The sequence below is a fragment of the Branchiostoma belcheri genome, unplaced genomic scaffold, assembly GCF_001625305.1.
Source record: "Branchiostoma belcheri isolate BF01 breed outbred unplaced genomic scaffold, Haploidv18h27 scaffold291, whole genome shotgun sequence".
NCBI classification, from domain to species: domain Eukaryota; kingdom Metazoa; phylum Chordata; class Leptocardii; order Amphioxiformes; family Branchiostomatidae; genus Branchiostoma; species Branchiostoma belcheri.
This window is the reverse complement of record NW_017803900.1, coordinates 167,155-182,500: the sequence shown is the minus strand read 5'-3', so window position 1 is coordinate 182,500 and position 15,346 is coordinate 167,155. Positions and strand designations below refer to the sequence as shown.

Sequence of the window (15,346 nt, the reverse complement as noted above, 5' to 3'; positions counted from 1 at the left end):
CCCCGCCGAGGAGCTTCTCTTGCCGGCTACCTTCTCCGGCCAATTAATACCCTTTTTAGGCCGATTTCTACGATTTATTCACCCCGCAAAGAAGTCTGGCGTAGACTACTAAAAACAGCGACGGTGCACACATCGCAGTGGTACAAGAAATTCTAGCCCATTTTTGTTACTACAGACACACACTATCCCGCGTTTCGACTACATTTTGATACATTATGCGTAGCGTTATAAAATTGATTTCTTGGCATGAGCAGCTTCGTTTCAGCTTTTTTAACAGGGAGATGACTTATTTGTATCAGGAACAACTTTCCAGACCTTATTTTTGAATATGTAACTTGAAATTCCTAGAAATCGCCTCTTTAAGGAATGTATGACTGAGAGGACATCCTGTCGCAGAAAGTATAAAAAGAGAAAAAACATCGCCAGAGCTATGTAGTTCAAGAGCTCTTCAGTAGCTAGGCGAGCCTGTTCCACGTGTATTGCACTGTTCCAATTTCAATAAATCAATGGACCTATACCATTATTACGTCACAGTTTGTTTACCTGTTCTAAAGAACATTCTAGAGTGGTCAGTTAAAGAATAAAGATCATTTCAAAGTCAGGTATGTTTGATTTTTGCTGTATCTAGTTGTGTTGACACAGCATTACATGCCGCATGGGTGATTTAGTTATGACATTAGACGAAAGTAGTACTGTATTAAAAGCCTTATATTATGCTAACGCTACACAAACACGCACCGCGCTATGCACCCCTGTACAATATAAATGTCGATTGACCGGCATTCATTGCGGTAAACAAACTGTGACGTAATAATGGTATAGGTCCATTGAAACTATTGAAACCTAGGAGAGTAGTTATTGAAATTGCTGTAGTCCGTCTGTCCGTCGGTGTTGTCATCAATGACTTACTATGACTATGAGTAACAATTAAACTTTCTTACCACGACGCAATATAATGTCCGGTATTAACTTAAAGACATAAACCTTCGATGATCTTTGTTGTTGTTGATATGTGTTTATTGTTTTGATAAACCGTAAACAAGAACACAGTATCTTCAGTGAGTGGTCGAACATTCTGATTCTTAAGTATAAATTGAAATTAAGTTTTTTTTTTATTCATTCACAAGGAAAAAGGTACAGGACATGGTGGTGCCGCACTCAAGTGGAAAGCATGCGCACTTATGTTGACGGCACCACTAAATAAATACATATAATAAAGAAAAAACAAACAAACGCAACTTTAGGACAGGCAAAACAATATATACAGGAAATTCAAAAGCGCAAGTCCGGATCCCCACCCAATGATAAATGATGGCAAAGAGGACACAGTACATTGATAACAAAGGGGGAAATTGAAATCTTTTAAAAACGTTCTGATGTGGTGATAAAGTTTTGGGTAAGTAATAATATATTGGAGTTAACAACTGATGAGAACACAGGACTACCACGGAGTAAAAGATCAGTTTTAGCGTTGTCAGAAAGAGTTGTAAAATCTATGGTGTGTCCTACAAGCCTGGATAGTTTGCCAAGGAGAGTAGAGCGTTGGGAGTTAAGAGTAGAGCTGGGTTGACGTGTTACAGTTGCTATTATCCTACTCCGTTTCATGACAATATGTAACAAAACAATACGCCAAAACAGGGAAACTTCTCTAATCATTTGGAGTGCTGATTACACAATCACAATTGTTGGGCCTTACCAGAAAATCTCTCTCCCCTCTCTGAACATAAATCTGTAACTATTTCCACAAATTTAGGACAGAATGTCTTTTTCTTCTTCAGCCCCAAGAATAATTTTTAAAAATCTAACGTAAATTCCACTGTGTAGGAAAAAAGACATTCAGAAGAACACGAGAAGCCTTTATTTAAATTATTTAATAATACGATTTCCGGATTGTCCAACATTTGCACAGTAAGTCACCCCGTTCAAGATGAAAAGCTTGACATCACCATGTACAGCTCAGTAGTGTCTGTGCAGTTCAGTGTTCAGTTTTTTTTTTCGAGTAATGTATGGTATTGAACTATGCGGTTGCCCGGTTGGGTGGAACTGGATTTGAGAAATCATGCCACAACACTAGAATAGAGTTCAATATCACTGCACGAAATCCTACATTTTAGCACATTTTAAAGAATGCTAATTGAAAACACTACATCAATGCAACATCGGAACTTAATAAATATATATATATAATAGATTCGCTGTTCTGTTTTCATAGTTAAGGAATACGCACCTTAAACATTTGTGTAGAATATCAAATATTTTTTTTTTGCATGTACATGTTTAAATAACGAGAGAAGAGACCATGTCAGACACAAGCACGGGTACTTTCTGTAGTGTTCTTTGCGTTCTTGCGAATTTGCCCTCATCACATTATCCAAGGAGATTTTATGATCACTGACATTGAATATATATTGCACTCTGTTGTGATGGAAGAATCTTATGCATATGGGCCTACAATTGGAAAGATTCTCTGCCCTACTGCACATATGAGCACCATTATATCGTTCTTTAGTTATTTTGATTCCTTAGATTTACCCTTCTCACATTGCAATGCAACATCGGAACAGCACAGAAGAAAGTCAAGTGAACAGTGCCGTCTCGCTCCATTATTTAGCACGAATAATAGAAATAGATTTCATAGATGAAATTTGAATCAGGCCCAATTATAATTTACTGTCTGATTCTTCTAAGTAACACACGTAGAATTAGGATGGCAGATTTTGGTAGAATGTGGGGATCATACACCCATTCCATTACACCTGTACATATACTAGTAGGTCTGGATAGTCTCGTTTATGTATCTATGCACTCAAATATGTATCTAGTAAGCACACTAACAAACGTTTTCAATGTCAGTAAACACTATCTTCCTGACTTGCTATTCTTGTTTTATCCCACTTGCTGTTCGTTTTATCCTCAATTTAGACGTGCTACAGATTGCAATGTCAATGTTACGGATGCTTAAGTTTAAGCTGTGTTTATAGAATGGAGTTTGTGCAGTGAATCTATCTCAGGATAGTTGTGGAGTTTGAGCTTAACAACAAGGGGAACTCGCCATAAATTTTTGGTCGATCTCGTCAACCTTTGTCACGTGTGTGATCCACTCGCTGACTCTCCGGAAGTCGGAAGCGTGATGGCGTCAGGAGTGCATCGAAAATAGCGGGAAGACGGAACCCATCTTGAACCACCTCTCTGAACCGTGACGGTGGTAGATTCCGTCTTCCCACTATTTTCGACGCCATCACTCTTCCGATTTCCGAACAGCCCGGCATCGAGTGGATCATACATCTGACGAAGGTTTACGAGATCGAATAAAAATATATGGCGAGTTCCCTTTTCACATGTGTTGAAACTATGGCTTCGCTACCAACACAGATGAGCTTTCAGTTAAGTATTCCGAGGTGGTTACAGCAAATGTAACGCTCACTGCACCTCTGTGAACGCCTTTTGCTTCTCCTGCAGGCTGATCTCGGTCTTGGTGGCTTTGACCTCCAGCTGACGGAACACGAACATGGGCATGTTCCCCTGGACGCCCGCGGCCGGCTTCTGGAACGTACAGTTGGTCTGCACCATGGCACGGTAGCTTCCGCCGCTGCTGGTGCTGTCAGAAGTAAAGAAATATACAATTAGCAGACGTAACTGAATGATTGAACCAGACGGCTGGCACTATGGTAACCGGTGCTGTAGCAGACACCCTCTGGTGTTGGATTTCATGATGTAACACAATGGCACGGTAGCTTCCGCCGCTGCTGGTGATGTCAGAAGGAAAGAAATATACAATTTAGCAGACGTAACTGTGAATGACTTGAACCAGACGGCTGTCACTATGGTAACCGGTGCTGTAGTAGACACCCTCTGGTGTTGGATTACATGAAATAGCACCATGGCACGGTAGCTTCCGCCGCTGCTGGTGATGTCAGAAGGAAAGAAAATATACAATTTAGCAGACGTAACTGTGAATGACTTGAACCAGACGGCTGTCACTATGGTAACCGGTGCTGTAGTAGACACCCTGTGGTGTTGGATTTCATGATGTAACACCATGGCACGGTAGCTACCGCCGCTGGTGGTGCTGTCAGAGGGAAAGAAAATATACAATTTAGCAGACGTAATTGTGAATGACTTGAACCAGATGGCTGTCACTATGGTAACTGGTGCTGTAGCAAACACCCTGTGGTGTTGGATTACATGATGTAACACCATGGCACGGTAGCTTCCGCCGCTGCTGGTGCTGTCAGAAGGAAAGAAAATATACAATTTAGCAGACGTAATTGTGAATGACTTGAATGGCTGTGAATGTGAGTGGCTGTCACCATGGTAACTGGTGCTGTAGCAAACACCCTGTGGTGTTGGATTACATGATGTAACACACCATGGCACTGTAGCTTCCGCCGCTGTTGGTGCTGTCAGAATGAAAGAAAATATACAATTTAGCAGACGTAATTGTGAATGACTTGAACCAGGCGGATACCACTATGGTAACTGGTGCTGTAGCAGTTGAAATCTATGTGATCATGAAGGTAGAACAAAAGACTAAACACAGTATCGTATGGTGAAAATATAGACTTCATCTTGATTTCTTCACATTTTTTTTCTTTTCCTTTGGAATTAATATCGATCGTTTTCCATTACTTCAATAATGCAATTTACTGCAAATATTTGCTCATTTAGCTGCGTGTACGATTTAAAGTGGAAACGGACGAAAATTCATGCGCTCGGATGCCATTCATATTATTAAATCGACATGGCCCAACAGACTGAAATCTTGGGCCACAGCAAGTAATGTTTATGGATGACATCAGCGCGCGCATTAATTTTCGCCTGATTTTGGAAAAAAAATACAAGAAATTTCGTTTCCTTCTGACAGTGATCAAATATGCAAAGCTGCCAAATGTCTGCTGCCATGCCGGAGGGTGGATGGCAGATAACTATGAAGAGAGGAGACAAGAAAAGACTGATTTAATGTTTTGTTTCTTACTTTGATGCAGTGATATGTGATGTTGGCTGTGTGTATGTGATGTTCCCACTAAATAAAAACTTTCTGCCATGACTGAGTCAAAATCTTAAAATGCAGGAACTTTTTTCGGCCCGCTCGCATTAGATTTGGAGTCTGCGGAGGATGTTATCCATAAGATTTACTTGCTGTGGCCTTACCGGTAGGTCCAGTCAATGTTGTCGACCAAACTAGTGCTCGTCGACACACGTGATCTTCGCCACGGTCCTGTCCAGCGAGGCCATGGAGTTGGTCATCACCGGTCCACTGGCGGGAAAACCGCTGCCAACCAGCTGAGAAAGACAGTAATTTCTTTTTATTCACACATTGAGAAAGGTAAGGCCATGTTGATTTGACTATATGGATGATATCCGAGCGTGCATGAATTTTCGGCCATTTAAAAAAAACGTTTTCAACCATACTGTTAATCGTACAATCGTACCTTTATAACCACGTAGATTTCATAACGAAAGCAAGTTTTTTGCCAAACTTATTCGCACGCTTGCATCAGTTTTGGGGTTTCCCAGAGGACGTCATCCATATAATCAAATCAACATGGCCTAATACAATACAAAGTGGTAGCTAACTCAAATAGCAAGGACTTATTTTCACGCTACGATTTACAGATAAAAAAAACAGATTAATTTTAAAAAGCCAATATAAATGAAGTACGAAAGATAAAAAAACAGGGCGTAAATAAGAACAAAGCTGTTGGCATTCCCCACCTTCCAGGGAAGAAAACATGACAAGACATGATACAAGGGAAATTTGAGTTTCGTAAGCGATTCGTTGCGGTGACGGTAATGAATTGTCGATTAAACAAAATATTTGAAATAGAAGGGTCTACAACTTGTCCAACAAAACAAACACCACAACAAAAACAACACAACACAAGACAACGCCGTACTATAACGAAAGGCATACTATATACATACATAGTCTATTCTAGTTGATGACAATTTCAAAAGCTTTCAAAAGCGTCCCAAAGACCTTATTTGTGATCTCTCCTAAAATCATGATCAGTCGATTTCTTTTCGGTAAAAAATCTATCTACATCTCTTTGACACCTTACGTCCTATGAGAAGATCTCAGCCTATAATTTCTATCAGAAATTTGGAAATATTATATATTCTATATACAGTGTAGACGATTCAAATTTCGAATTGACCTACGTGGAAGTCTCCCTTGATCTTGTCGCCCTTGTAGGTGTAACGATAGTTGGCAGTCAGAACGGCGCCGTCCTCAAACTGTATGGTACGATGTTCGTTGTACTTGCTGTAACACAGTCAAACACAGGACTATTTATAGCATTTGCAATGATGAAGTAATGGAGTTTTTTTATCGGTTTAAAGACCATATATGGCACCAAAATGTCTGTAGACTTCAGTGCATATAAATATTGAAAGTACAATATTAAGTTGGTCTTGATCATGATCACTAAGGTCATGTTGATTTGATTATATGGATGACATCCTCCGGGAACCCCAAAATTGATGCGCGCGTGCGAATAAAAAAAAAGTTTTGCAAAAAAAAAGTTGTTTTCATTATGAAATCTACGTGGTCATGAGGGTTGAACAAATGGGACGGAATATGGTTTGGCGAATAATCTAGTCTTCAAGTTCATTTCTTTACAATTTTTTTTTCGTTTGATTTTGGCATTCTACGACATTGGTATGGTTTTTTTGTAACTTACGGTATATTTTTGCTCATTTTGCAACTGTTTTGTACGATTTACAGTATGGTTGAAAACTTTTTTTTTGAAACGGCCGAAAATTCATGCGCGCGCGGATGTCATCCATATAATCAAATCAACATGGCCTAAGAAATAGTTGTTTGTACGGCCTTACCAAAAGTGTAACCTTCCCGATCGCCCGCCTNTCAACCCTCATGACCACGTAGATTTCATAATGAAAACAACTTTTTTTTTGCAAAACTTTTTTTTTATTCGCACGCGCGCATCAATGTTGGGGTTCCCGGGGATGTCATCCATATAATCAAATCAACATGGCCTAACAAGAAAAACAGATTAAGTAAAAAAAATCAACATAAATGAAGTACGAACGATAAAAGAACAGAACGTAAATAAGAACAAAGCTGTTGGCATTCCCCACCCTTCCAGGAAAAAAAAAACATGACAAGACATGATACAAGGGAAATTTGAGTTTCGTAAGCGATTCGTTGCGGTGCCGGTAATGAATTGTCGATTAAACAAAATATTGAAATCGAAGGGTCTACCACTTGTCCAACAACAAAACCCAAGACAACACCATACTATAACGAAAGACAGTATACTATATACATAGTCTATTCTAGTTGATTACAATTTCATAAGCTTCCAAAAGCGTCCCGAAGACCTTATTTGTGATCTCTCCTAAAATCATGATCAGTCGATTTCTTTTCGGTAAAAAATCTATATCTCTTTGACACCTTACGTACTATGAGAATATCTCAGTCTATAATTTCTAGCAAAAATTTGGAAATATAATATATTCTATATACAATGTAGACAATTCAAATTTCGAATTGACCTACGTGGAAGTCTCCTTTGATTTTGTCGCCCTCGTAGGTGTAACGATAGTTGGCAGTCAGAACGGCACCGTCCTCAAACTGCATGGTACGATGTTCGTTGTACCTGTAACACAGTCAAACACAGGGCGCGCGCGCATGAATTTTCGGCCATTTCAAAAACAAAAGTTTTCAACCATACTGTAAATCGTACGTAACAGTTGCAAAATGAGCAAAAATACACCGTAAGTTACAAAAAAACCATACCAATGTCGTAGAATGTCAAAATCAAAACGAAAAAAGACGAAATTGTAAAGAAATGAACTTGAAGACTAGATTATTAGCCAAACCATATTCTGTCCCATTTGTTCAACCCTCATATGCATGACCACGTAGATTTCATGTAGTAGTAGTAGTAGTAGTAGTAAGCCTTTATTTAAACTCGAAAGCTTGTTCGGTTACAAATGACCGCTTTTCAACAAGGTCGAGGGTGAGGGCGGGGTCACGGATTACAAATCAAACCAAAATATAATACAAAATCAAAACAGAGTGCAAATCAAAATATAATACAAAAATAAATAGTAAATCATCAGTCCGTTATCAGTCCAAGTTCCTTATCATACTTCTAAATGTTCCCAATGACTGGGCTGCTCGTACATGTGGTGGCAAGGAGTTCCACACAGTCGCCCCCGAGTACCTCAGTGACCGCCTGTACACTTCCAGTTGGGGCCTCGGTATGATGAGGTTGTCCAAAGTGCTCTGTCTGGTGGATCTGGAGGCTGCGTCTCTATACCGGATGAACACCCCTCGCATATATGGTGGTAAAGAATTGTCCAAGGCCCTATACACTATCATGGCTTTATGTTGACGATGTAGACCTCTCACGGACTTCCATCCCAGACGAGAGAGGACTTCCCGTGATGGTGTTCTGTACGGGGCTTTCAAGATCAATTCATCATGAAAACAATCTTTTTATTCGCACGCGCGCATCAATTTTGGGGTTCCCGGAGGATGTCATCCATATAATAAAATCAACATGGCCTAACGTGTAACAAAAAGACCTGTCAGACCTACCCTCCGTCCTTGATGGCGGCCTGGTAAGGTGACGGTCCGCCGGGGAAGGGCAGGTACTGGTAGAACCCGTACCCCAGATGGGGCGCAACGATGTGGGGCGAGAAGGCCGGCAGGTCACCTTTGGTGGACGTCACGCGGGTCTCAACTGACCCCTGGTGGGAGAGGAGTAAAGTACGGTGTTACATGAATTTGATAAAGCAACGCTGTTGAAAATGTCATTAAATTCTTGGCTGCTTATCTAATTTATTGAGACTAATTTCTTTAAACTTTGTGGGGTCGTGTGGCGTAGCGGCGGAGTGCTCGACTCGCAATCAATAGGTCCCGGGTTCGAGTCCTGACATGCCACCAATCTTGTGTCCTTGGGAAAGGCACTTTACACGACTTTCCTCACTTCGCTCAGGTGAAAATGAGTATTTTATTGTCCACTGTGTTGGTGGCGGCATTAATATAAGTTGAAAAAACTTGAGTGTGCCGTCACCACGTCTTGTGATTAGATGTCTGAATATAAAAAAAAAAAAACTTTTAGGAATCCAACCCAGTAGGTGAACTACGGAGACACGTGTCGACATCATGACTTCAAACTCATGTATTATTCAGCCTAATAAATCAAATCAAATCAAACTCACTCCAACGCTTTCTCATTGTTCATTTTGTTTTGGTTTAAGGACAGCAAATTTTGACTATTTCTTCTTGGGTGGATGTGATAAAAAATACTGTCAACACTGTATTCCGTAGCTCGGCCCAGGCCTCCCGCGGGTTGGGTCTCTCTCCGCCCATGGTCGGGCTGGTGCGTATCTCTGGAGACACGGAATATATCGTGTTGTATTCTATACGTACAGCATACTGCAGAGCGCACTTACGTCTTTAGGGTTGCCGCTACCGCCTCCCACCATATCAAACTCCAAACCGTTGATGGAGCCATGGATGTGCAGGTCGTGGCTTGTCGGGAAAGACTGAAATATAAGTGCATTATACCATCAATAAAAACAAGAGAGATGTAACAATAACAGTCTACGCACTATGGAAGACGTGTAAGGCTGCAGACGGAGAAAATGCAAGGCTTTTTACCATGAGAATATTCAGAGGCAAGTAAGAAAGTAAGTCATGGAAAGCTATAAAGAATGCCATGAACTCTGGCCTCCTTCGCCGACTTGTGGGGCGGCGGCGTTGATTTTTTTTTCGGAAGCGACGCGAGTTATGCCGCGGATTGAGACCGAGGGAGTTTTGCCTTAGAGCAAGTTTTGCTGGAAAGGAAAGAGTACAACCAGAAATATTCTTCCAGGCCACTTACGAGAGTCAAAATTTAAACAGCTACGTATACGCTGCAAGGCTGAATAAAATGGCTTACCATGATTTGCAGTGATGTGAACTTAGGATGTCGACTGGCGAAACTCTTAAAGCACAGCTCTTCTCACTACCAGCTGCTCATCCAAAGTGTGGTCCAAATGACAGACAAGGGTTTATAGCCCGACTTGGGACTGTTCCATTTGTTTTACAGGTAAATGTCTAGGACTAAGCGACACCAATGAAGCAGGTTTGTTTAATTGAACAAACCGTGACCCGGAAAATCTAGATCTGTACATTCGTCGAAATAATATAGCAAATGTGTTATGACAAACCTGCATTTGATTCGTTGGTAATTAAAATCAGTAACAAATTCAACCCCCCAGGTTAGACAAAACAATCGTTTCGTCCAGCACCATGGATTCACCTGTGGGCCACCTGTGCTGCCCGTCTGTTGCAAATGGTCTGAAAAACGAGAGGGAGAAACCGTGCGATCTGATTGGCTGATAAGTTAAACTAATCAGTATCAAAGTTAAGGCGATCGTCAACAACGTTTACCGACAGTTGACTGTCAACAACAACATCAAGTCTTGTCTACAGTCTTGTAGTTACTTACTAGTTGAAGGACAAATAGACTAATTTCACTTTTAAGGACTTTTAACCCTAAACCCTGTTTGCAAAAGGTAATTCATAGGTTTCCACCATACCAGTACTGCACAAATCGGGGTAATATGTCTGCCTAATCCGCCAGGCGGCGCAGTTAGAAGGCCTGTGACGTAGTTGTACACTTAATCTAATTGAATTGGCCACGAAATCACTACTCCTTTAACGCTAGTACATAAAAGAACATCCAAATCGAAAAGGAAAGGAAAACGGGCAGCCACAGAACTGATTATCACCCAAGAGAATTCAGTAGACTATTGTCTGTATTTCAGTCATTCTAAAATTGCGATCGTCATACGTTATCCGAAATTAGACCTACACTATAGAGAAAATTGGATTAGGTGGGCAGCCTACGTCACAGGTGTTGTTGCCGCGCCTCCAGGCGGATCAGACAGGCATCAGCAGTGAACATCGATTTGAGTCAAATATCTAGTGGAAATCTATGAATTACCTTTTAAGAACAGGATTTCGGGGTTTAAAGTCCCCAAAAGTGAAATCAGTTAATTCTATTTAAGCTAGAAATAGCAACGGGATGTATTAGTTTGGATGCTTAAGTAGTAGGTACACATTTTGTTACACAATACTGGTAAGGCCATGTTGATTTGATTATATGGATGACATCCCTTGGGAACCCCAAAACTGATGCAAGCGTGCGAATAAAAAAAATTGCAAAAAAAAACTTTTCCTTCATTATGAAATCTACGTGGTAATGAAGGTTGAACAAATGACTGAACACACATTATGGTATGACGAATAATAATAGACTTTTCATTTTCATTTCTTCACATTTTCTTCTTTTCCTGAATTGATTTCGGCATTCAATGTCATTAGTATCGTTTTTCAATACTTTTTTTTTCAACCTACGACATATATTCACTCATTTTGTACGATTTACAGTATGGTCGAAAGCTTTTTTTTTAAACCAACAGAAATTAATGCGCGCGTGGATGTCATCCATATAATCAAATCAACATGGCCTAATATACCTAGAGTTCCACGATCACATACCATAACAAGCCGCTAGGGGGCCCAAAATCTAAACACTTTGAGGTCTCATCAAAACCTATTCACCTACCAAATAGGAAGGCAATCCAACCAAGCCTTCTCGAGTTATCGCGCGCGCGCGCGCGCACACACACACACACACACACACACACACACACACACACACACACACACACACACACACAAACACACACACAAACACACATGCACACATACATGCACACACAAACACACACGCACGCATGCACACATGCACACACACACACGCACACACACACACACACACACAAACGGTTCCTACTCTAGTGTGTACGCTAATATCAATTGTATGAATTAACAAAGAAAACATTTAAAGTTTTAGTACCCAAAGCTTTTATTTGAAATAACAAAGAAGTAAGTAAACATACATGTAATTGTATGAAAGAAGAAATTCGCAAGAAAAAAGAATGGCAGGAAATAGACCCATCTCTAACGAAACATACAGAAATAAAAATCTCATTGTCTTGTGTAGATAGAGTAGTGATATATTTTTACCATTATGAACATTATCAGCCTCCAAAATATACCAATATGCATGCCATTTTCAGCTTTACGGTCCATTTGTGCGAAAGAGGTCTTTTCTGGCCTTTTCTAACTTGCGTTTTACTAGTTCTTGTTGTAACTAGTGTTAGCAGCTGTTTGGTCTAACTCGAGAGGACCATTTTCATTCCCATATCTACAAATAGGAGCTCAGGGTTCTTTATCATTATCAAAATTAGTCCAATAGAAATGAAGGATTCTCTGTGACTGTGAAAACCAGTCACCAAAGTCTACGTACAAAACCATGAAACAGGGTTAAGATGTTCCCAGTCATTCTGAACTAGAGCTGTTGGTCATCAAGCTTCTAGAGCTAGTAGCCCGATTGGATGTACAAAGTGTAGCAGTTGTCTGCGTTCTGTTTCATCACACAGTGATACATGTATGTCTGAAGATTGTACTGAATGGGAAGCGCATCAAAATTTTAAACCCATTTTCAAATACGTCGTGAGCCTCGTTTTGATTCAACCTCACGCACGTTCTCGTCAGATTCTGATCTCGCGAGAAAAAAAAACAAAATGGCGCCTGTATTTGGATTTTGAAAATAGATCAAACTATGTTGGCTCCCAATGTTAAACTATGTTGGCTCCCAATGTACTTGATCGAAATTGTCAGTAGCGTAACCAGCTATTTTGCTCCTAAAATAGAACTTCTGCTACCATTCTGCTAAACAAAGGCAAAGCATTCTCCACAGTGCCAAAACCAAAAATGTAAAAAAAGGATGCGAAGTTTGTCCAGTGAGGTTTACATTTGACTTTCAAAAACACCCCTTCGAAGTGATTAAAGTGCCAGAAAATTAGTATCAGGATCTTCACTATTAAGTGAAACGTTGTTCTCGTAGAAAGTGTAAGAAAAATGTTGGTCAAATATCATAACTGTCATTGTCAAACGTCTGTAGCTGAATTGTGGAAACGTCTTTATATAGATGTTATTAGTATTTAAACAAATTACAGTGAGAAAAACAAGTGTTAAGAGATTCACCAAAGTTGTTCTTGTAGATAGTGCGAGAAAAATGTTGGTGAANGTTGGCTCCCAATGTACTTGATCGAAATTGTCAGTAGCGTAACCAGCTATTTTGCTCCTAAAATAGAACTTCTGCTACCATTCTGCTAAACAAAGGCAAAGCATTCTCCACAGTGCCAAAACCAAAAATGTAAAAAAAGGATGCGAAGTTTGTCCAGTGAGGTTTACATTTGACTTTCAAAAACACCCCTTCGAAGTGATTAAAGTGCCAGAAAATTAGTATCAGGATCTTCACTATTAAGTGAAACGTTGTTCTTGTAGAAAGTGTAAGAAAAATGTTGGTCAAATATCATAACTGTCATTGTCAAACGTCTGTAGCTGAATTGTGGAAACGTCTTTATATAGATGTTATTAGTATTTAAACAAATTACAGTGAGAAAAACAAGTGTTAAGAGATTCACCAAAGTTGTTCTTGTAGATAGTGCGAGAAAAAATGTTGGTGAAAATCATGACTGTCAAACGGTGAAATGGTGAAAACGTGTCGGAAATTATAACAATTTAAACAAATTTCAGTGAGAAATACACGTTTTAGAAGATTGCCAAATGATATAGGGAGGCAAGGACATCATTCAAATTGTCCTGATGACAAAGCTTTTTTCGTCTTCATTCTACATGTACAGTTTTGAGTATCTATAGAAAATCAGTATGAAGTTTTTTTGGGTGTTTTCAAGCAAATGTTATACACTGGACGCTCACATCACGTCGGTGAAGGCCTTCTGCCACTCCTTGAAGGTGATCTCGGTCTTGTTGGCCTTGAGGTCCGTCTTACGGAACACGAACACCGGCTGCTGCTGCAGGACGCTGGCGGCCATCGGCTTGGCGAAGGTGTGGATGGTGCGCACAGTGCTCTGGTAGCGCTTGCCACTGGTAGTGCTGAATGGTGTGGGGAGGGGGGCAATACAACAAGTTATTGGACTGTAACAGTATTGAAATGTAATGTTATGTGATGTATTAAGTACTAGTATGATCTTGTTGGCATGGTGACTTTGGAAAGGTGTCATATGTCTACCATATGTCCACCATGCCTTCCAGTTTTGTTTTAACATTTGCCACTTCTTTCCGAGAACAAAATCTATCCGTCATCCAAAATTCGTGACCCTGGCATGTCCGGACCATAAGATATAAAATTCTGCCGGAATTTCTGCTGATGTACCATAACAAGCCGCTAGGGGGCCAAAAATTCCATCATTCTGAAGTCTTATCAAGACCTACATATTACACACCTGCCAAGTTTCATCCATACCTTCTCAGACACATTTATAGTTGTTTAAACCACATACACCCATGCACACACACACACATGCACTACCAAAAACATAACCTTCTGGCGAAGGTAAACAAAAAAGCATCCATACGTGTATGCCATGTCAATGGTGCTCTGGACGGTGTTGTCGTTAGGGGACACCAGTTTGGCCACGCTCCAGTCCATAGCTGTCAGTGATTTGGTCATCACCGGGCCATCAGCAGGGAAACCACCCCCGATTACCTGAAGAATATATAATTCGTAAGCCCCTGTCACACATTTAAAACATCAACTGATCACCAAGGTTGGCTAAAGCTTGGCAGCAATCTGACCAGATTCAGCCTACGCTTACCAATCGAATTAAATCTGAGTATGCCCACCACGTGCACTCCCCGACCTATTTCCGAACACCAGCTATCAGTCGTCAGCACCCGAATGTTTTAAACACTTTGAAACATTCAACTGGCGCAGTCGAACAGTAGCTGCGACCTGACCGAACACCAGCCAACCACAGCCGACCTTGGTCCCGACCTACTCCCAACCATGATTGGGGGAGTCCAATAGTGTTTGGGAGGCCATATATTAATTTTGGACTATGAGTGGAAGGGACTAAATGTTTTCAACTTGGCAACTGCAATCATTCTCCTTAACCTTGCCCCCACCTCATGAGGGTCCTTGAACATTGTAGCTTCCGGTACAGACTTATTGCAATCATATGCACACCATAACGTGAACTTAGATATACCAGGTTAGCTTAATAGTATACCGATATCAATCCATCGTACGTGCTTTACCTGAAACTCCCCTTTGATGTGGCTTCCCTCGTAGGTGTAGCGGTAGTTGGCGGTCAGAATGGCGCCGTCTTCAAAATGCACTGTGCGGATAACTTGGTACCTAAAACAAACAAATGAAAAACAGAAAATGTAAATGTTGCTGTTCGAACAAAGATTTGACAAATCGCTTCACAAATTTGAGATAGAAAC

At 40.5% G+C, this 15,346-nt stretch overlaps 1 protein-coding gene and 1 pseudogene across 1 annotated transcript in view; both read right to left on the bottom strand.

The window, feature by feature from the left end:
- Positions 1-3,073: 3,073 nt before the first annotated feature.
- LOC109473186 lies at positions 3,074-9,963 on the bottom strand (annotated as a pseudogene).
- Positions 9,964-13,720: 3,757 nt separating this feature from the next.
- LOC109473183 (red fluorescent protein drFP583-like) overlaps positions 13,721-15,346 on the bottom strand; it is a 2,647-nt gene continuing 1,021 nt past the window's right edge. The window contains exons 3-5 of the mRNA XM_019773066.1: positions 15,158-15,257; positions 14,476-14,606; positions 13,721-13,993 (exon numbers count right to left, since the gene is read on the bottom strand). Of these exons, the coding sequence (XP_019628625.1) occupies positions 13,813-13,993; positions 14,476-14,606; positions 15,158-15,257 (412 nt within the window). The 3' untranslated portion in view covers positions 13,721-13,812. The remainder of the gene's footprint in view (positions 13,994-14,475; positions 14,607-15,157; positions 15,258-15,346) is intronic.